The sequence below is a fragment of the Aegilops tauschii genome, chromosome 4, assembly GCF_002575655.3.
Source record: "Aegilops tauschii subsp. strangulata cultivar AL8/78 chromosome 4, Aet v6.0, whole genome shotgun sequence".
NCBI classification, from domain to species: Eukaryota; Viridiplantae; Streptophyta; class Magnoliopsida; order Poales; family Poaceae; genus Aegilops; species Aegilops tauschii.
In genome coordinates this window covers 480,580,274-480,599,497 of record NC_053038.3, presented here as the reverse complement: position 1 = coordinate 480,599,497, position 19,224 = coordinate 480,580,274, and the positions used below count along the sequence as shown (strand labels likewise).

General features: G+C 49.7%; 1 protein-coding gene across 1 annotated transcript; it reads left to right on the top strand.

The window, feature by feature from the left end:
* The first annotated feature begins 17,774 nt into the window (after positions 1 to 17,774).
* LOC109738704 (uncharacterized) lies at positions 17,775 to 18,460 on the top strand. Its single transcript, XM_020297794.3, has one exon. The coding sequence runs from the start codon at positions 17,897 to 17,899 to the stop codon at positions 18,254 to 18,256; it is 360 nt and encodes a 119-aa protein (XP_020153383.1). The 5' UTR covers positions 17,775 to 17,896; the 3' UTR covers positions 18,257 to 18,460.
* The last annotated feature ends 764 nt before the right edge of the window (positions 18,461 to 19,224 follow it).

The window sequence follows — 19,224 nt, the reverse complement described above, 5'->3', positions numbered from 1 at the left end:
ATATCCCTTAGTTCCCATTAGGACCCCGCTGCCACGGGAGGGTAGGACAAAAGATGTCATGCAAGTTCTTTTCATAAGCACGTATGACTATATTCGGAATACATGCCTACATTACATTGATGAATTCGAGCTAGTTCTGTGTCACCCTATGTTATGACCGTTACATGATGAACCGCATCCGGCATAATTCTCCATCACCGATCCAATGCCTACGAGCTTTTCACATATTGTTCTTCGCTTATTTACTTTCGCTATCACTACAAAACCCAAAAATATTAATTTTGCTATCGTTACCGTTACTTCCATATTACTTTGCTACTAAATACTTTGCTGCAGATATTAAGTTATCCAGGTGTGGTTGAATTGACAACTCAACTGCTAATACTTGAGAATATTCTTTGGCTCCCCTTGTGTCGAATCAATACATTTGGGTTGAATACTCTACCCTCGAAAACTGTTGCGATCCCCTATACTTGTGGGTTATCAGAGGGTTGTTTTCTTCCTCCTCCTCCTCTTCCTCGTCATTGTCCTCAGGGACAGAGGAATGAGCTTTGTCGTATTCGGACGTCACGTCCGAAGTGCCCTTGCGACGGGGGCCACTCTTGGCCCCCTTTGCCACCTTCTTGGCCTTCTTCTCCGGCTCCTTATATGGCGCCGGCGCCAGCATCTTCGCTAGACGCGGGATGACTGGTTCTTCGGGAAGCGGAGCCGGACACTGGATCCGCTTCGCCCTCTCCGTCCAGTCCTGAAAATAGCAATAATAAAAGCTCAGACATCATCCTCGAAACAATTAAGTTGGGGAGACGTCAGAAATAACATACCTCGCTGGCGGGGTGTTTACAATCATGACCACGGTCTGAATCCGTGGACGGTGGCTTCTCGTTGGCCTTAAAAAGCAACTTCCAAGCGCCTTCGTGAGTAGTCTCGAAGAGCCTTACCAAAGTCTGGTGCTTCTTCGAATTGAACTCCCACAGAGGGCGGCTTCGGCGCTGGCACGGAAGAATCCGGCGAACTAGCATCACCTGGATTACATCGACGAGATTGACATTTTTGGTCACCATGCTTTGAACGCGCGTTTGCAGCGCTATCAGCTCGTCAGGTGAACACCAGTCTGGACTCATCTTGACCCAGGAGGTGAGTCGCATGGGAGCGCCGGAGCGGAATTCGGCAGCTGCGGCCCAGGTGGTGCCGCGAGGTTCAGTGATATAGAACCATTGCTTCTGCCACTCCTTTACTGTGTCCACAAAAGTGCCCTTGGGCCAGGAGACGTTGGACAGCTTACTCACCATGGCTCCTCCGCACTCCGCGTGCTGGCCATCCACCACCTTCGGCTTCACGTTGAAGACTTTGAGCCACAGCCCGAAGTGGGGTTGGATGCGGAGGAAGGCCTCACACACAACGATAAACACCGAGATGTTGAGGAAGAAATTCGGGGATAGATCATGGAAATCTATCCCGTAATAATACATCAGCCCGCGGACGGAAGGGTGGAGTGGAAACCCTAGCCCGCGGAAGAAATGGGGGATGAACACTACCCTCTCGTTAGGCTTCTGCGTGGGGATGACTTGTCCCTCGGCCGGTAGACGGTGGGCGATCTCCTTCGCCAAATATCAGGCCGCCCGAAGCATAGTAATGTCCTCCTCCTTGATGGAGGAGACCATCCACTTGCCCTGACCACCGGATCTCGACATGGTTGCTTGAGTGGAAAGGAGATGAGAACTTGGGCACTGGAGCTCGAGATCGGAAAGGCGGAGACAGAGAGAGAACGTGAGAAGAGGAAGAGGGAATCCTCATCCCCTTATAAAGGAAGCAAATATTAAACACCTCCTCACTCGCCTTAAGATTCGCCTATTCCCAAGGGCTGTATAAATGGCACGGTTGAGTTACCCATGCCCGCATTGATGATAATCCCGCGATAAGGGGGCACGATCTCTACTTTGACAAGACGTGCCAATGGCAACTGCGTCTCGGGACGTGGAGCGTCGAACATAAAAGCGGTCTGGAAATATGACCGGTCAGACGTAATGTCATGCTGCAAAAAGTTGTCAGCGGATGAAACTCGTGTAAAAATATATATATATATCCTCTCTACGGTTGTGTGTGCTATGTGTTTCAGGTCCGGATACAGTCATCGCATCCGAAGACTATTGTGGAGTTCGGAAAAGGGGAACCCGCCTTGCAATGCCGAAGACAATCTGCGCGCCGGACTCCTCGTCATTGAATCCAGGTTCAGGGGCTACTAAGGGAGTCCTGGACTAAGGGGTCCTCGGGTGCCCGTCCTGTTATTCATTGGGCCGGACTGATGGGTTGTGAAGATATGAAGGCCGAAGACTATACCCGTGTCCGGATTGGACTTTTCTTGGCGTGGAAGGCAAGCTAGGCGACCAACTATGAATATTCCTTCTTATGTAACCGACCTCATGTAACCCTAGATCTCTCTGGTGTCTATATAAACCGGAGAGCGTAGTCCGGATAGGCAGATACTCATTACCATATTCACATAGGCTAGACTTCTAGGGTTTAGCCATTACGATCTCGTGGTAGATCAACTCTTGTAACACTCATATTCATCAAGATCAATCAAGCAGGAAGTAGGGTATTACCTCCATAGAGAGGGCCCGAACCTGGGTAAACATCGTGTCCCCGTCTCCTGTTACCATCGATCCTAGACGCACAGTTCGGGACTCCCTACCCGATATCCGCCGGTTTTCACACCGACAGCCGCAGTTGAGCAAACCGACCATCGGCAAATCCCCACCCCGCCCACCGGGCGTCGGATGAGTTTAGAATTAGAAGAGAAAAACGAGGGAGAAGAGCTAGCAGTAGCATGAAGGCTGTTGTCAGATAGGACTCGTGTTGATAGAATAGGAGTACTGAGCACTCGTACCTGTTTTTTAGGGACAAAGTAGTCGTATGTCTAGTACTACCACTAGTTGGGTGCATATGACCTATACCTGTCATCACTTTAGGTCTACTTTTTGAACCGCAGCTACGCTTCACCATACATATTTTTCACGCATTTATCCTCCTATATGTACTCCTAGGTTATTTCCACGTGCTCCCTTTTGCCGACATGTGGGACACAGAGCATCTGGGTCATAGTGCATGCACGACTTGGAGCATATGCCAGGGTACTTTACATTTCAGACCTCACGAATTACATGCAAACCCCCCGCAGAAGAATAAATAAATAAATGAATTACTACATGAAACCGGATTATTTTCATAGAAACCAGAGACATTCATTAAATTTTGGACATAACACATTTATAAAAAACTACCGGACCTAAACCAGTCCAAGGGCCTCTTTGATTCGCAGGATACTGAAAACATAGGAATGGGGAAAGTATGATGGCGGTGAACCGAGACGAGGAGAACTCTAACTCAGTTAGAGGTTAGAGTTAGATTCTAACCCTGAACTAACTCTAAACCAAAGAGGTGTATGGATGGCAGGGTTAGATTGACAATAAATGTTCTTTCTCAATCATTTGACTACTTTGGACCCTATTTCCTGCCAGATTTGGTGTGGCTAGCTCTTGTGTGGCCTCCTCCCACTCACAATTGACATAAACGAACCATCTTTACAAATCAAGCATGCAAAACATGATAAATTTTACTTTGTCCATACAAATGAGATATCCCACTTAAACATACAAGTCCTTAATCAAGATTCACAAAAAAATACACTCCATGAAACAAAGCATGAGCTAAATCATCATGGAAGTCATTCACGATAGGGAGGGAGCCCGGAGCCCCTCACGCACCCGAGGAGGAGCTCGTCATCGTCGCTCTGGAGGAAGGCTCTGTAGAGCCCAAGCCCCGGGAACCCCTCTGACACTGGCGCTTGTGAGTTGAGGTTGACACCGACATGGGTAGCAGGGCCACTTGCCGACGACTGCGAACCGAATCTTTGGGCCTCTAGAAATAATGCAAGCCTGAAACTGAAATACCTAGAAAGGTGAACTCAATCTTAGGGCCTCTAGGAATAATGCAAGCCTGAAACTGAAATACCTAGAAAGGTGAACTGAATCTTTGGGCCTCTAGAAATAATGCAAGCCTGGAACTGAAATACCTAGAAAGGTGAACTGATTCTTTGGGCCTCTAGAAATAATGCAAGCCTGAAACTGAAATACCTAGAATGGTGAACTGAATCTTTGGGCCTCTAGAAATATTTATTACCTCCTCAAGCAGCATTAAACAATTCCATGCGTGCACCACAAATCTATACCAACTTTAATCAGGATCTACTTTTGCAAATCAGAATTAGTGCTAGAGCGGGCAAGATCAATGATATGGCTGTGAGATAGAGAAGGAACGAACAAACTCACCCCTCTTGTGACCTCCCTGGTAGATGCGCCCCCACCGAGCACGACAGAGGGAGAAAAACGACCGGTGAAGGGGGAGCGGGGTGAGCTTCGAAGGCCGGAGGGAGAGGGCGGCCGGAGGAGAGGGAGGGCGAGCGGCGGAGCGGCACTTGGGCGGGCAGCCCGATGGGGAACAGAGAGGAGTCATGCGAGGGGGGGAGGGAGCGATCTGGTGCGGGTAGGGGAGACTTTTTTAGTTCTCTTTTAGTGGGCCCGAGGAGAACTAACCCAATTAGAACCTCTCCACCGGGCTAGTTTTTTTAGCTGGGTTAGAGCAAACTAGCTCAAACTAACCCCTCCCGTGTGGATAATTTGAGGCTATTTCAACCCAAACTAGCTCTAACTCAAGGATCCAAACAAAGAGGAGTAGTATTGTACATGCTACAGTCTGGACCGTAGCACATTCTTTTTTATGGCCATATCAGCACATTGTTTTCTATTGTTGGTTCACTGGGCTGCCGTGGTTCGCACTCCTCCGATGTGAGTAGTAATACTACTAGTATATACCGCATGATTCTTTGCTCCTTCTTACTACTAAGTACTTCACCGACATGTGGGAGAGCCAGCATCCGGGTCGATGTGTCATGCACCAGATTAGAGTGCAGAACGGAAGGGGGGCATCACCCCGGTCGTACCGCCAGTAATTCATGACTATAGTGAGTAGTCATATCACAAGTCTTTCCAGCAGTAACGCACCGTCAAATCGCACAGCCCGACCTTTCCAGCAGTAAGTAAGTTGAATCCACTACTCCCTCACCCTCCTCGCCTCTCTGTCAAACCTCCTACGCGAAAACTGCCGCGCATACTGCCCGGGAAAAGCCCCGCCCTCAACTTTTAACTACGCGAAAATAGTTTGAGCTTATTCGTTCTATATAAATACTAGTACTATATGTTTATTCACCCATGGGGTTGTTCAATGAATGGAGGGCCGGGGAGCACAAGTGAAAAGTACTACTAGTAGTAGTAGTAAGTAGGAGTCGTACAGTTAGTCACCTTAAATAGAGAGTTTCTTTTCTTTAATGCCACGTACACAAATTGAAATGCTTGTTGTGGAGAGAAAAAGATAATCACTCCACTATATATGTACGCAGGGGCCTGAGCGCTTGCTTTACTAGGGTTGCTCTCTTCATTCTCTCGTCCTCTCTAGATCTAAAGAAGACAGCGGTAGAGACATTTTCTCTCTGCTCACCACTGGTCACAGATCCGGCCGGATCCCTTCGGCTGGTGTGTGTAGAGGACTAGGTGCATCATAGCCCACGGCTGCCAGAGGGGCCCGATCTTCTGCCCGTACCGTTCTCTCCGACACAACGCCGGCTCGGGAGGTCCTCCGACCCTTCTTCCTCCCGGCCGTATTGTGCGCAGATCCGACCTGCCGCCGCCGACATCCCAACGACCCTCAGGTATAATTTCTTTGAAAGCGGCCTTGCTCTACTACCCCAGCTCCCCACGTGTCTGCATGTGCATCTTTTTCTACTCCCATCAGCTCTTCCAAAGCCACCTAAATTTTTAGTATTATTAGAGGTAAAGCTATTTCATGCAGTCGAATCTAGGACATGGTTCAAACAACGAAGAAAGGGGGGAAAGTTGTAGCATTAATCTAGGACTTGATTCAAAGAGGAAATAATATGGTGAAAGTAGTAGAGACCGGATACCCAACCGGTCTCTTGGTTGAAAAGGGAAATAATGGTAAAACGCAGTACAAACTGGATAAGGAAGAGATCTATTATTGGTTGAAAAAAGGATAGAAAGTGGCGGCTGGTGGACAAGTCAACAGAGTATGTCCAGGATTAGATTTGTTGCCCTCACATAGTAAAAGGTCTCCAGGATTAGAATTGCTGCCCTCACTTAGTAAAAGGTCTCCAAGATTAGATTTGCTGCCCTCACAGAGCATGAACAAACTCGGCATCACCACTTTATGCCTCCTTGTAGGTACATTGTGCTAATGCGTCCACTGTCGCATGTCCTTATACCAACCTTTTGTTGTTGTTAATATAAGGGCGCATGTAAAATGAAGCGATCACACTGTTACCTTAAGGACATGTCTAACTAGTGTTATTGTTAATCTAATGCCTCCAGTGATATGGTGCAATTAAACTGTGTTACAAATGGTACTCCTGCTGTTTTCCCCAGTATGATAAGTAAGTTGTGCCTTTACGCTGTTGAGTGTCCTAGTGTCGCCACGGTCCCATGCCCTTAAACCAACTCTTTAGCTGCTGTTGATTTACTGTATCTGGTAAACAAGCAATGCCACCATTAAAGTAATCCCATATTTGACGAATGTCATTGTTGATCGTAATGCTTCCGGTAACATGAAGCATTGCTGACGTTTTAAAATTTCTATTGTCCTTGCATGATTTCCATGAACATAACTAAGATGCTTCTTTTCATTCCGTGTATGTTTCGTATATTCTTATTGACCAGCAACTGTTTACTTTCTATCTTTTTGTGCAGATAGGGATATCCATTTCACCTTGTTGCTATTGTGACCTTTTGGTGAACTGCACAAAACACTTTCTTTTGGAATGAGTGTCTTGTGCAGTTCAACTAAAATGTCACGTGGGCAACATCTCTCAATTTTGGTGGAACTGCACAAAATGGTGATTGGAGTTTCCAAAATCTCCGTCAAATTCTGCTGGTAATTTCGTGCAACATTTTATTAGCCTTTGCAAGATGAGTCGTCACTATCACCACAATGGCACTTTATTTTAGTGGAACTGCACAAAAGGATAAGCAAATTATAGTTGCACCTTACATGAGCCGGATAGCCAACCTTAATGTTCCTCAAATTTAGTGCAACTACTAAAGAAGAACCTGCTAGCTCACGAGAGCAAGTACTTCTTGCTAGCTGAATGATGCAATCTTTGCTTCATTTCAGGTGGACTACAGAAAAAGGCGCATGAATTGAATCATGGAACTCCAGGCTGGCCTCATCCGAGTGGAGCTGCAGGTTGAGTTCAAGGAGTGCCATTATTATAGTAATCATGCTCTTCTTATTGGTGTTGTGCAAACAGGAATACTCAACTACAGATGTTGTGACGGTCAAGAGCATTCTCCAAGTTCTTCGGTTGTATGACACGGCTAGACAAGATGGATTTAATCCCGACATTCACTTTATCAAAAGGCTCTAATGGGTTGGTTCTGAATCTTGCAAGCTGGGAATCAATGAGATGTGTAGGCATCTTTGTTGTACTTATTATTTGAATCTTATTTGTTGGTTATGAATCTTGCAAGCTGGGAATCAATGAGATGTGTGGCATCTTTGTTGTACTTATTAGTTGGATCTTATTTGTTGGTTCTGAATCTTGCAAGCTAGGAAACACGGCATGATGATGCAGAGGACAACAACCATAACAAACAGTTCAAACTTGGTAGTATTATTTGTGTGAAAGTGCGACAAATGTGCGTCCTGGGAATAATAATTCTAATTGTTGTGCATGTTGATCCTGTGGCACTGATAGAACGAACCAATGCATTGCTTGTTTTAAGTATAAATTTCTATTAAAGCTAATTAAATTCATGTCAAGTGACCACTAACTCTTGTTATTACAGTACCAATACAGACCTGCTCGTGAACCGACGTGTGGCCGGAGTAGGTTTCTTAATGGAGCCGTTTGAATGCGCCGAGGGTGCATCTTCTGCCGGGCGTACAGCGGGTGAAGGAGGGGTAGTAACTGTTGTCGCCTGTACACACAGTTTACTGTTGAATCCAGTTCCCCAAGAGCTGAAAAACGAACTGCTGCCGCCGCCTACCCACTCGTTCACTTGAAGAGACTCCAATGGCGATCCGAGGGGTGAGCCTGCTGGATATGGACTTCAGCAAGGAGTTCCCCTTTGAGTTCGCCGTTCAGTCCTATGGCTGCACCAAGTTGAATGTGATGTACACCAACGATCCGGACTTGGTGAAGCTCTGCCTCGCCGAGTCCAAGCAGTACCTATAGGACGAGAAAGCACAAGGTCGCCGGACTAGACCTTGTGCCCATCCATTCTTCTCCTGACAGGGACCAGTGGATCGCCGTCGCCCAGGTATGTCTGTGGGACGAGGTTCTCGTCTACCACTGTTGTAGGGCCATCAGAGGTTCTGGAGCATTCGCCCGTTTCATCGGGAGGCCGACTGCACCTTCGCTACGGTGGAGAGAAGGAAGAACATGACGATTCGGCCATCTGGCGCAACAAGCTTGTCGACATCCAGAAGCAATACAAGATCATTGGCAACGGGCAGGAGAAGGACTCCGTGGTTGACCTCGCCGAGACCATCATCGACCCCTGATACGCCAACATGAAAGAGGACAACGATACCAAGGACCTGAACACGTGGGAGGTACCTCTAAATCTAGCCTACATAACCTACGCGGCCAAGGACACATACGCATGCTACGACATGTACAGGCGGATCTTGGACACGAGGGCGTGTCTGCTTCCCGTAACCGACGAGTACACGGACAGCCGCAGCGTCATGATCAAGCGTGCCAGGAAGGTCTAGATGTTGTACTTTATCTGTTTATAAGCACCTTTATCATCTGAGTGTTTCATGCATTAGCCTATGTGTCGTAATTATCTGTTTTATCCAATATATTTCTTTTAAGAACCCATTAACCTGTTTGCTTTTTTAGTGGCTATTTGCTTATGTATGTAACTAGTTCACTCATCCGTTTCAAAAAAAACTAGTTCACTCAGCTGTCGTGCTTTGAATCTCCTTCCTCCCAACATATTCCCCTTCTCAGGTGGACCCAGCAGGTCTCGTACACAGACATATGGGACCAACCACCTATTCATTTGTATTTCTTTATTTTGTTTAATCTTTCGTCCTCTTCCTATACAGCGGCTGGCCATCATAGCCTATGGCGTTGGTCAGGCCATCCCTCTACTCCCACACATTGTCCGGCGGCGGCAGCTCCACCGGCCCACCCTGCACCCGAACAAGTCAACCCTCGTACTCCCCTCCGTCTGCGTCTTCCCCCGCTCCGGTTCGTTCGGTCCGAGGTCTCGACGTCGTCCTTCGCCTTGGTGCTATCGCCGCGGCGCCGCCGTCTGTCGTTCCCAACATGGTCAGCAAAACAAGAGGAATCGGAGACAACTGTTCGTCGAGAGGCTGACAGTCCCGGGCCCACCAGGTCCATGGCCTAGGTTTTGTTGTTTAACATGGGCAGCCCACGACATGTTTCAACATTTTTTGGATCCAGCAGGTATCAAGCGGTCTCTAGGCCTCCCAACCTAGCTTGTCTATAACATCAGCAGCCCAAGTTATGTTTGTTTTTTCAAGACGACACACAACTCAGTTCTATTTTTCTATAAGAATGCAAAACTGAACCTATGTCTTCTATAAGAATGCAAAACTGAACCTATATTTATATCTTATTTTATTACATATATATATAATTGAAACAACATAAGGTTCCGTTAAACCAGTCGTTCGTCCAACCATTTTATAGACCTTCCCACTTCCTTTATTTTTTGTTTTCATTAATCCTATATCTAAATTTTCTCCCACTTTCATTTTCGATGTAAACTGAGTTTTCTCCCAGTACTTTTCCCTAGAACCAACTCAACTGTCCCACGTCTAGCCTAAAAAATAACAATACCCCACGTCCTATTAACTCATCAAATTAAAATGATATTTTATTTCGTAAATTGAAAGTTCTTACAAAATAATAATAATAATTGTTTATATATAACTTGGCAAGTTAACTCCTAGTGATTGCGTACATAAGCTTGTAAAGATTTTACTGACCAATGCAGTAATAGATGTGCAATCATGTGTTTATGTTTTTATAACATTTCTTCATCCAGCCCAACATGATATTTTCACCCAGCCCAGCAAGTCTGCGGATTTCGAGAAAAATGCAAATGGGCTTTAAATGCTACCATATATATAAACGGGCTGCATAGATCCTACATCATTGTTTCACCCAGCCCACCAAATGAACTAAAAAACAAATGGACTGGCTGACATGTAGGCCAGTAGGTCAAAGCCTAAGCTAGGCGTTGGATTTACATCCAACGGCCGGCATTCTTCTTCAATCTCTCGTCTTCTTCCCCCAGCGCTGTCCGGACCGCTTGCTCCAGCCTCCGGCGTCCAGGCGAAACGCGACCCCGCCGACGGCCAGGCATCCCTTCACTCTGCACCTCCTGTTGTTCTCCACCGAGTGTAGGCCCACCCCGCACCCGAACCAGTCAAGTTTCCCACTCCTCTCTGTCTGCGACTCCACTACCGCGTCTTCCCCATCTCCGGGTCGTTCCAGTCTGGGGCCTCGTCGTTGTCTACCGCCTCGCTGCGCTCGGCGCGGTGTGGTCAACAAACGAGAGTCATCGGAAGAGGACTGTACGTGGAGAGCCTGATGGCTGGGACCCACGAGGTCCATGGTCGCATGCAAGGAAAGTTCCTCCTTATTAAGCTGTTTCCTCCCCCTGACAGCTGGGACCCACCGACTGTATCTTCGCACGGAAGGAAGTGCCTCCTTGTTATGTGAAAAAAAACCATTCCTCCCGATGACAGCTGGGACCCGATAGATTTGGTGGCTGACTTGTGGGCCTACTAAGCAGATGTGTACGCAGTGCTATGTCAACTTAATCAACAAATGATTCTAGCAGCGGGACCGTTGGATGTTAATCCAACAGCCGTGCTCCTTCTTCAACCTCTGTTCTTGCTCCTGTCTCCCGTGGGCGGCAGTGCTGCCGCGCACCCGAACCAGTCAAGTTTCCCACTCCTCTCCATCTGCGACTCCACTGCCGCGTCGGAATGCGTCGTGTTCATTGGGAGGCAACGGCACGCGTGCTGTTCATCGGGAGCTAACCGGCTTGGACGGAACAGCTGATGGAAACGAGGCCTGGTGTACCGCAGAATGGAGGAAACGGCGTTGTGTTCGACCGGCCACGGTCGAAACGGGATCCTGTTCATCGGGAGGGGTCTGGTGTACCGCAAAACGAAGGAAACGGACTTCCTACGGTCGAAACGGGGTCATGTTGATAGGGAGGGGTGTGGCGTACCGCAAAACAGAGGAAATGGACTTGTGTTGGAGCGCTACGGTCGAAACGGGGGTCCTGTTCATCGGGAGGGGTGTGGCGTACTGCAAAACGGGACTCCACGGGATACTGTTCATCTCCACCGTCGACCTCCTCCAGCCTCCATGGGCTACTGTTCATCCACCGTCGACCTCCTCCAGCCTCCACCTCCGACTGTTCATCCACGGGCTCCCGTTCATCCAGCCTCCACTGCGCGCTCCTCCACCGGCTACTATTTAACCAGCCCTCTCCACGGGGTCCTGTTCAACCACCCCTCCACGGGCTACTGTTCATCCATCCCTCCACCGGCTACTGTTCAACCAGCCCTCCACGGGGTTGTCTTGTTCATCCAGCCCTCCACGGGGTCCTGTTCATCCACCCCTCCACCCGCTCGATCGATCGGGGTCCTGTTCATCCAGCGGCAACACCACGGGTTCCTGTTCATCCAACCCCCCACCGGGAACTGTTCATCCAAACCCCCAACAACGCTCACTGTTCATCAAGAGGCAGCAGGTTCGATCGGCTTCAGTCAACAGCAGTAGCGAAGGAATCGCTCGATCGGGATCAGTTAACAGCAAGGGATCGATCGATCGCTCGGGTTCAGTAACGCGTAGCCTGCAGTGCAATGGCTCAGGTTCAGTAGGCGAATGCCTCGCTCGGGTTTAGTTAGAGCCCAACGCCTCGCACCCACGCGTGTACTCGTACGAGAGAAACGTGCATCGCTCGGGCCCCGACCACCAATCGTAACCGGGAACTCCCCGATATTTTCCTCGCCCTCGCTTCTAACCACAGTTTTTTCTGTCATGGATGGCCCAAAGAATGTCATGCAACTACGTCTCCGGCCCGCCCAGGACGAAAAGCCCATTTTCTGTCATGATTTTTTGTCATAGAAGTAGGATCCCACCACATTTATGATGATACCGGGTGTTGTCACAATTATCGTCATAGAAGTGTCATAAGCATGACAGGAAAAAAATTCGTTCGACTCAAAAGGTCACGGATGTGTCTTTTTTTGTAGTGTTTTGATTACGATGAAGACTTGCGGCATAGGTTTTTCCTGTGTGTCAGGTGTCGAGTACTGCAGCAGCAGCCTTGGCAGGAGGGGGCGACAACACGGGTGGAAAGCAATTTTCGTGGTGCCTCTCGAGTACCGAGCCGCTTTTAGGGTGAAAGCCCAAGGTTTGGCCTTCATTGGTTGTACCCGGCAATGGCCTTGCTGAGGGCATTGTTTTTGGGATCTCAGACTTTCTTGAGGGTGAGAACTCAAGATCCTTAATCGGTCAACGACAACACTTGTGCATTGTTTCCTTGTTGGAGGGATCACTTATGGAGAACCTCTTTTGTGGTCTGAGTACTGTCTTTGGTGGTGACTAGAGTGTTGTTGTTGCGAGTGTTTTATCACTACAACGGGGTCTTTGTTTTTATATTTCTCTCTTTTTTATTTTTTTCTTGGATGTGTGCATCCTAGATGTCTTTTGACATCTCGTTGGTGCAGAGGCCGGGTGTAATTGGTATCTTTGTGATATTAATACTTTTTTATAAGGGGGAATCCTGAATAATCAATCTGAGCATATCCAAGCACTGCCTACAATAAGATAACGACGTAAAAACATCGCCATATAATAAAATCGGGTAGGACCCTGGCTTTCACCACGGAGCTCGCGACTGGGTGCTCGAGTAGCACCACCATCAAAGTCAGTAGAGTGTTGTCGCCACCACTTTTTCGCGATACCAACAGCTACATGTGATGCGACCACCGCCGCTGCATAACCATCCTGTTGGGTCAAGTCGTCGTCCATTATTTACATCTCACCGCCGAAGTCAACCAATGAATCTTGAGAGATGAACACTCCCAAAGATCTTTCGGTGACCATCGTTGTTGTGGAGCCGTAGAAGTTCTATGCAGCATAGTTGGAAGCAGCTCCCACTTGGCCGACTAGATCTGAATCACCACCACCAAGCCATGGACAGTAGCGCTATCGTCCGGTCACAACTTGCGCGGAAGTCAACCACCTCTCGTTCCACCTCCTAGAAAGGCCGACACACACCCCATGCCACACCGTGAGCACCAACAGCCAAAGTTGCCGCGAATCAACCTGTAGTTGAGATGGTTAGGTGGACAGTGGTATCCCCAACCCACCAGGGTTCAAATCCTGGTGCTCGCATTATTCCTGGATTTATTTCAGGATTTCCGGCGATGCGCTTTCAGTGGGAGGAGACGTTCCCGTCGACGACGAGGCGCCTATGGTGGCTTCGTAAATCTCAAGATGATATGCCGGCTCAGTCTCTCGGAGGTGCTCATAGGGGTAGGGTGTACGTGTGTGCGTTCATAGGGATAAATGTATGCACGTATATATGAGCGCTTGTGTCTGTACTGATGCTAAAAAAAGAGAGCCAAAGTTGCCTCCATTGTGCTGCTCCGGACCAACGGGTGGCAACGACCTGCCGCCCACTGGGCCACATATAAAGCACCGAAATTGCTACACCTACGAAAGAGTTTTACGTATCCTACGTAAACTTGCTTTGCCTAAACCAAACGCCCCCCCCCCCCCCCCCCCAATTTTCAGGGTGGGCCCTGCCCCCTCACTAACACCCAATTAAAAACTGCCAAGTCATATATTACGTAGGGTACGTAATAACCAGCACGTAGGTCTAGCACATGCCGAGAAACACTCATGCATGATACATCACAAATCTCGCACGTGTACACACATCTTGTCTGGTCGTGAAGTCGCTGGTTTGTTCCCACATACAAATATTAACCATCTTGAGGGACACATACAAATATCCTTGAAGAAATCCATATGTATTCCATAACATGGTTAGTCTAATTTTTAACAGCACCTCACGGTGATCCCGCTCCTCCTCCGAGATGAACATCCACTCCGTCGGAGATGATAGTGGCGGCCGTGGACGGCAAAAGAGAAAATGTAGGTTGTGGGCGGCGAGAAGGGAAGTGGAAGCTATGGGGCCTTTTATAGTTGCGGACGACGGAAAAAGTGGCCGCAAATTGTCACGGGCCAGCGCGGGAGGCATGGGGAAGGTGAAACATCCCTCCCGCGCGAGCTATTTGCGGGTGTTGTGCGCTCCAATCCAACGTAAACAATCTACAAATGCGGAGGTTAGCGGGCTCAATATGAAGCGCCCTCTATGTATTTTCACGACTCTGTTAGAGTGATTTTTTCCGATCAAAGATCATCTTAAAGCATCTCCATCCGCGCCCCCAACAAGCCCCCCAGGCGACTTTTTACGCGCCGGCGCCGAAAAAACGCTCCCAAGACGCCGAAATCCGCCGGCTCGGCCCGTTTTTGGGCCCGGCGATCGGAGGCCGAACCCGGCACACTGGGGGCGCTCGGGGGCTCCGGCGCAAGGGAAAAACACGCCTGGCCCACACCGCCAGGCGAAAAGTCAAGCCAATCGTCCAGATTCGCCTCCCACCCACCCCCGCGCTCGGCCGCCACACTACCGATCCCGGCGCCGCCCACCACCGCTAGATAGACCATTCCCCGCCGGAAAAAGAGAAGAGGTTTCGCCGCGGCAGTCTCTCCTCCAGCGTCCGAGCGATTTTCCGGCGTTCCGGCCTCCAGGGGCAGTGTATCGGTGGGTGTGCGCCCACCACACCCGCAAGGTGTTCGGCGATTTGACTGCTCGACAATGGACTCAGACGACAAGGAGGCGCTCACCGAGCTGCTGGAGGAGGAAGCCGATGCCGACGTCCAGGAAGAGGAACATCTCATGGTCCTCGCCACCCTCGCCGGCCTGCTCGCGAGAAATGAAAAGCCGCGGCAAGGTGGCTCGGTGCCTGGGCGGATGAAAGCAAAGAACCGGTATCCTCTGGAAGGGTACTGCATGATCTACTCCGACTATTTCGCCGATGCTCCACTACACGGCGACAAAGTATTTCGGCGCCGTTATCGGATGAGCCAAAGCTTTTCCTCAGGATTGTGAATTCCATCCAGGAGTTCGACAGCTACTTCAAGTGTAGGGATGGCAATGGGGACAATCCCCTATGGGATACCTACAACATCCCCATCCCCATCTATTCCCTAACAACCCATCCCCCATCCCCGTTTACATGACTGGGGATGGAATTTCCCCATACCCATGCCCCACTGGGGGACGGGGCCCCATTAGGGTCCCCATCCCCATAAAAAATACTCATATACATAATATGACACCCTATAATCAACATACATACATGGTGTTGTCCTTGTCCTGCTAATGCCTATCTAGGTCATATTGACTTCTTGGTGATGGTGGTAGCTGAGGTGAGGATGTGAGATATGTTTAAGGTTTTTTTCAGAGCTTTTTTTTTGTTTTCGCAAGTTTGTTTGTGATATTTTAAGGTTGACCGCAGTGTCACAGTTACTAACCGGCTCCACGATGGGTATTGGGTTTGGGGAATAGGATATCGTCCCCATCCCCGTTGTACCCTATGGGGAATAAAATAGTTTGGTAAATATCCCCATGGGGATGTTTTTCGCCCATCCCCACCCCCTAATAGATGAAATCCCCATGGGTTTGGTGCATATGGGGCCCCGTTGCCATCCCTATTCAAGCGTAAGAAGGATTGCACCGGCAAACTTGGATTCACCTCAATCCAGAAAGTGCACGACAGCGATGAGGATGCTTGCATACGGAGCTCCCGGGAATTCACTCGACGACTATGGGCGCATGGCCGAGTCCACCACCATTGAGTGTTTCTACAAGTTCTGCAGGGCAGTGGTGGCAGTGTTTGGACCGCAATACTTGCGAACACCCAATACGGAACACGCTGCTCGGATCCTAGCACAGAATGCAGCAAGAGGATTTCCTGAGATGCTTGGAAGCATCGACTGCGTGCATTGGAAATGGAAGAACTGCCCAGTTGCTTGGGAGGGGATGTACAAAGGCGCCAAAGGCGGTTGCAGTGTGGTACTTGAGGCGGTGGCACACAGGACCTCTGAATTTGGCACTCCTTCTTTGGTATGCCAGAAACTCACAATGACATCAACGTGCTGCAGTGCTCCCATGTCTTTGCCAAGCTTGTTGAAGGACATTCTCCTCCGGTGAACTTAGAGGTCAATGGGCGGCACTACAACAAGGGGTACTACCTAGCTGATGGCATCTATCCGAGATGGTCGGCATTTGTGAAGACTATCTCAAACGTTGTGCCAGGAGGCAAGAAGTCCCACTTTGCCAAGGTTCAGGAGGCTTGCAGGAAGGATGTCGAGCGGGCATTTGGTGTGCTCCAATCTCGATTTGCTGTTGTCCGGTACCCTGCTCAGACCTGGTCAAAAGATCAAATGTGCGAGATCATGACTTGTTGTGTCATCTTGCACAATATGATCATTGAGAGCGAGTAGAAAGAGCCAGTGTTTGACACTGAACCATACTACATGCAGGGTCCTCTTGCCGAAGTTGATCACCAGCTACCGGCAACCTGGACTGCCTACCTCAATATGCATCAGGAGATCCGAGACCCACAGGTGCATCAACAACTGCAGCAGGATCTGGTGGAGCATCTATGGAGGATCAGGGGCGACGCCTAGCTCGATGTGTGATGAAATATGAGTTTTTATTTGTTGAACTATATAATGTGTATTGAACTATTTGTTGTTGCACTATTTTGTTGAATTATTTGATTTTGATTGATTTTCTGTGATGAACTACGTCCTAAAAAAATTATTTATGTTGAGAATTCACGCCGAACCACGTCGAATATGGGCCGATTCTCGCCGATATCGGGTCATTTCTCGCCGAAAGTGGGCCGAAAACTGGCCGACATCGACGCCTGGGGCGACGGCTGGGTGCCCAACCGCCCCAGAGCCGATTATACCGCCGGCTCGCCTCCAGGCGGCGATTTTTATGCCACCTGGGAGGCCAACGACTGGAGATGCTCTTATCAATGGTTATTATGGTGATCAAAACCATATAGCGACTCGGTCAGAGTTACTCAATCAAAGCAGAAGTAGCGCGTCGGAGAAGAGCAGAGGAGAGGAGGCGTATGGGCGACGAGTCTGAGCAAACTGACCGACTAATGAGTCGGCGGAGTCAAATCATTTACGTTTTCTATCACCAATTTGGCAAAGCCAAACTTCTACTACTCCCCAATCTGCTAGACCACCGACTAGGAACCACACGTGATCCAGCAGCCAACTCGAAGTCTCGGTAGAAATTTGTACACGGCGATCCAATCTTCACCTTCTACACAAAGTGTCCCGATTAACGACCGGGACGACGCGGTGCCGCGGCCCGAAGAGTTCAACTTTGCACGGCGCCGTCCTCGCGAAGACAGACTGCTCTGGTCTGGTCTCACGCGTCGTCGCTGCCCATGACGCCAGCCCGAGGCTTGAACGTTCCAGCTGTTGCCTACCTCAACCGACGTTTAGAAAATCGCCTTCCCGCTATAAATAGCAGCCTCCTCGCCCCGTCCCAATCCACAACTCAACAGCCTCTCCACTCTCCACACCAGAGCCCAAGCGTTCGCTATACCCATCGTCCCATCTCCTCTCTCGATCTCAGTGAAGTTTTCCGCAACCAACAGCAGCCAGATGGCTCGCTTCGCCGTGGTCGCCGCCGTCATCGCGGTCCTCGCCGTCGCCGCCGCCGCTCAGGGCCCCATGCCGGCGCCCAGGATGGCCCCGCTCCCCGCACCGCCGGCGAGGTCCCCGGCCACCGCCCCTGCGCCGGTCGCCACCCCGCCCACCGCCGCGTCGCCGTCCCCGATGGCCTCTCCCCCGGCCCCGCCCACCGACGCGCCGACCGACGCTCCCTCGGCGATGACGCCGTCCGCGGTCTCCGCCACGCCCACCGGCGCCCCCACCGCCACCCCCGCGAGCTCCGCCGTGTACTCATCCGCCGCCAGCTTCGTCGCCGTCGCCGGCGCGGTCGCCGCCGCCATCATGTTCTAGATGGACGGAGGATCGTCGAGCTGACCTTCGATGTGCCGCCGCCGTGGATCTTTGAGTCTGTCCAACCGTTGTTTATACTCCGACGAGATTCTTTTTCGGTTCTCTTTGTTGAGCTGGGGAGTGAGTTATATGTAACGCCGCCGTGTTGCGCCACGCATGCGCCAGATTATTGTCATTAATAGAATTCTTTCATTTGTTACCTTATTGATCTCCGCTCCTCGATGTATGCGTCTGTTCTCCATTAACTTGTTCTGATTAACAACAACCACAAAATTGGCAAGAAACCCTAATGTCCATTGTTACTCGACTACGTGCTCTGTTCGAGCAGTTTCCTCGGCCGTGTGGAACTTGACGAAGTCTCACCTATCATACGGATCAGGGGCCTACCTCTCGGTGACGTGAATCGTGCTGCGGCGTGCTACGGGGATCAAAAAGCTAAGCTAGGACGACAACGGTAAACCGATGAGAGTTGCCGTTGCCCGTTGCGTTCTCGATTGGGTCGGCAGGACCAAAGCCATGTGCAGAGCTCTGTTTTCTTCTCGATCGGCGCGGGCGAAGTCACATGGTCGCATGCGCCGTTGCCTGCTTGCTTTTGTTTTTCATCTCCATCGTCTCTTCTTTTCTTTGCGTCCTGATGCCATGCCATGTGACCTGTTTTGGTCTGCGCGCTTGAGCTGTAAGCTAGCTGGGAATTTCTGGACTCCAATAGCGAGAATGCTTTTGCTTTAGCCCATTTTGGGAAGATATAATCTGCAGAACACGCTTCTGCTTAGGCCACCGACGCAAATTGATTTCTGCGCGTCTGCGGTGTAATTTGTTGCGGCAAGGGTATCCTTATCTTATCTATTTTGGTAATAATAATAGTTTTTCTTTCCGGAGGATGGAGGAATACCACGAGTGGGGCGTTTTGGTGCCAGGCTCATCTGCACCCGGTTAGAAAAAAATTCATAAAAAATTCAAAACAAAAT

Bases quoted from the DNA above. Each gene is read 5' to 3' on its own strand.
- LOC109738704 (XM_020297794.3), top strand. From the start codon at position 17,897: ATGGCTCGCTTCGCCGTGGTCGCCGCCGTCATCGCGGTCCTCGCCGTC.